This window comes from Entelurus aequoreus, linkage group LG02, assembly GCF_033978785.1.
Source record: "Entelurus aequoreus isolate RoL-2023_Sb linkage group LG02, RoL_Eaeq_v1.1, whole genome shotgun sequence".
Taxonomy (NCBI): domain Eukaryota; kingdom Metazoa; phylum Chordata; class Actinopteri; order Syngnathiformes; family Syngnathidae; genus Entelurus; species Entelurus aequoreus.
Window position 1 is genome coordinate 25304531 of NC_084732.1, and position 3207 is coordinate 25307737.

At 42.3% G+C, this 3207-nt stretch overlaps 1 protein-coding gene across 1 annotated transcript in view; it reads right to left on the reverse strand.

The window, feature by feature from the left end:
* The window catches only part of LOC133662854 (UDP-glucuronosyltransferase 2A2-like), a 1491-nt gene extending 1266 nt beyond the window's left edge, over positions 1-225 (reverse strand). The window contains exon 1 of the mRNA XM_062067029.1: positions 1-225. This exon is cut by the window's left edge and continues 1266 nt beyond it. Within this exon, the coding sequence (XP_061923013.1) occupies positions 1-210 (210 nt within the window). The 5' untranslated portion in view covers positions 211-225.
* Positions 226-3207: the final 2982 nt, after the last annotated feature.

Sequence of the window (3207 nt, forward strand, 5' to 3'; positions counted from 1 at the left end):
GAAACGAGTCCAGGCGGCGTTCCCTTCCCGATGGATGGAGAGTAGATGATCCACGAAGGACGTGATAAAATCTTTGCTGAAGCCTGAATCCACTTCTAGTGTGATGGAGGTGTAAAGCGGCGACGTTTCCTTGATGTACCAGCTGTCGTTTGTTCGCACGACTGTGACCTGGTGGCCTCTGGACTGGAGCTTCTCAATGATGACTTTCATGTTCACCCAGTGGCTCCCATCCACCGGGTAAACAAGCACTTTGCCGCCAGAGACGGCCGTCGCATACAAAATGGAGGCGCCAGTGAGAAAGATCCAGGCCCAGTGCATCTTGTACCTAAAATGTGGATTACAGGGCATATATAAACAAACAACTAGCTTGGTATGCGAAACATGCTAACAGTTAACATGTTTACGTTAGCATGCTAGCATTAAAGTACTAGCTTTTTGAGCTATTTTTGCAAACGTTTACCCGAGAGTCATATAACTTGGTATGTGACACACACTACCTGCTAGCATTCTAATGTTACCATGCTAGCAGACTAACATTAACCATACTTGCCAACCTTGAGACCTCCGAATTCGGGAGATTGGGAGGGGGGTTGGGTGGGCGGGGTTTGGTGGTAGTGGGAGGTGTATATTGTAGCGTCCCGGAGGAGTTAGTGCTGCAAGGGGTTCTGGGTATTTGTTCTGTTGTGTTTATGTTGTGTTACGGTGCGGATGTTCTCCCGAAATGTGTTTGTCATTCTTGTTTGGTGTGGGTTCACAGTGTGGCGCATGTTGTAACAGTGTTAAAGTTGTTTATACGGACACCCTCAGTGTGACCTGTGTGGCTGTTGACCAAGCATGCCTTACATTCACATGTGTGTGTAATAGCCGCATATATTATGTGACTGGGCCGGCACGCTGTTTGTATGGAGGAAAAGCGGGCGTGGCGACAGGTTGTAGACGACGCTAAAGGCAGTACCTTTAAGGCACGCACCCAATATTGTTGTCCGGGTGGAAATCGGGAGAAATTAGGGAGAATGGTTGCTCCGGGAGACTTTCGGGAGGGGCACTGAAATTCGGGAGTCTCCCAGGAAAATCGGGAGGGTTGGCAAGTATGACATTAACATGCTAACTTTTTAGCTAACGTTACGTATTTTTCTCTAATTACACAGCCATTTACCTTACAGTCATTTAACCTTTTATGTGACACATGCTAACTGATAGAATGCTAATATTAACATGAAACTTTTTGAGCAAAATGTACAACCGTGTACTCCAGAGTCATATAACTTGGTACGTAACACTTGTTAATTGTTAGCATGCAAACGTTAGCATGCTAGCAAGCTACTTCATTTCCTTTTTTTTCCACTTCTTTCTCTACTTTCACAGCCATACACCCTACAGCCGTGTTACTTGATAGGTGAGACATGCTAACTGTTAGCATGCCATTGTTAGCACACATGCTAAGTCTTAGCATTTTAATGTGCACATCCTAATGTTTTAGCATAGCTCTGTAGCTCAATTTGTACAGTTTCACCTAAAACTCACGGATTTGGACACTGGGCACCGTCTTAAAAATACAGGGCCCTTTCGGCGACCCCAGGTCAGGGGTCCGGGGCACAGATAACAGGCCCATTAAAATTTCCACGGGAATTTTCTAGTTGAACAATTGGCCCTAGTGTTTGAATATGAGTGTGAACGTTGTCTGTCTATCTGTGTTGGCCCTGCGTCGAGGTGGTGACTTGTCCAGAGTGTACTCTGCCTTCCGCTCGAGTGCAGCATGGATAAGCGATAAGCTCCCCTGACCCCGAAGGGACAAGCGGTAGGAAATGGATGGATGGAGTCTAAAACATAACATTTGTTGATATAAACACATTTAAAATAATTATAGTTGGATATTACATAATTTACAAAGTCTCCAAGGCAAAAGCATATTAGAAAGTATCCAGTAACAAACGTGTCTGCATCAGTCAACTTCCTGCAACGGGACCAATTTTGTGTTAATAAATGTTAACAAAAAAATATAAAAAACATTTTTTCTTGTTTAACATTTAACACTGAGCTGTGCTGTCCAGTTATCTTCTGTACCTCATTTGCACGTACTGTACTGAATTATACAGTAGACTTTGCATGCAGTTGCAATTCCAAGCCGGAGTGTATAGACTACAGTGTGTTGCCTTAGCCAGGAAGTGGTATTTGCCATTAAATTGAATAAGACAGTCTTTTGTTTTGTCCTACAAAATGTTTATACGGTAAATATTGTATTCATTACACACCAGTTCTTTGATTGTAATGTGCATCTTAGTTGTAGATTGTATTAACAAATTTAGAGGTGTAAAATCGTTAATGCTAATCAATAACATGTAATGAGTCAGCTCTGAGGGCTTGACTGCTTGTTTCCTGGCCAAGTGTTTGAACCGGTGTGGAGTCTGCACCTGGACGTGACATCACGTGGGACAAAGTTATCGAAATATTGTCCATTTGGATTTTACGTGAATCAATAGCCGGTAATACCAACAAACTTTGGTCGGTACTTAAAAAAACCCACCTGGCTACCCATCTCCAGTCATGAGCTTAACGTGATGAATTATTGAGGCCACTAGGTGTCGCCAAACAACATTTACCACTTCTCTTTAACTTTAAGACGACTTAAGTTAATTCCAGACACTAAATAATAAATGTTTTTTTTTATATCTACCATTGTATGATTTTACACTACAAAATAGTAAAAGTTTGTATGATTCGTACTGATATCGCATCACATCGATAACAGTATCGGCCAAAATGCAAGGTTCCAGTGAAAAAGTTGTATCGAAAGTCGGGACAACCCTAATATTCATCCACTGAAACATTTTCTACCACTTATACTCTTCTACAGAAAGCTAGGAGTATCCAACGATGATTTCAAATTAGAAATGGTCACAGCTGATGAGGTGTTTAAAAAATTGAGCGCGCTCCACCCTAACAAGGCCACTGGCCTTGATAATATTCCCTCCAGATTCCTCAGGGACTCTGCCTCCATCATTGCCCCGATCATCACGCACATAATAAACCTATCAATCACACAAGGCCAAGTACCAAAAGATTTTAAGATAGCAAGAGTAACTCCCCTCTTTAAAAAAGGAAGCAAATTGGAACCTGGCAACTACCGACCTGTTTCTATTCTCAGCTCCATTTCGAAAGTAATGGAGAAAATAGTTTATGAACAGGTCGATAGTTACCTTGCCACTA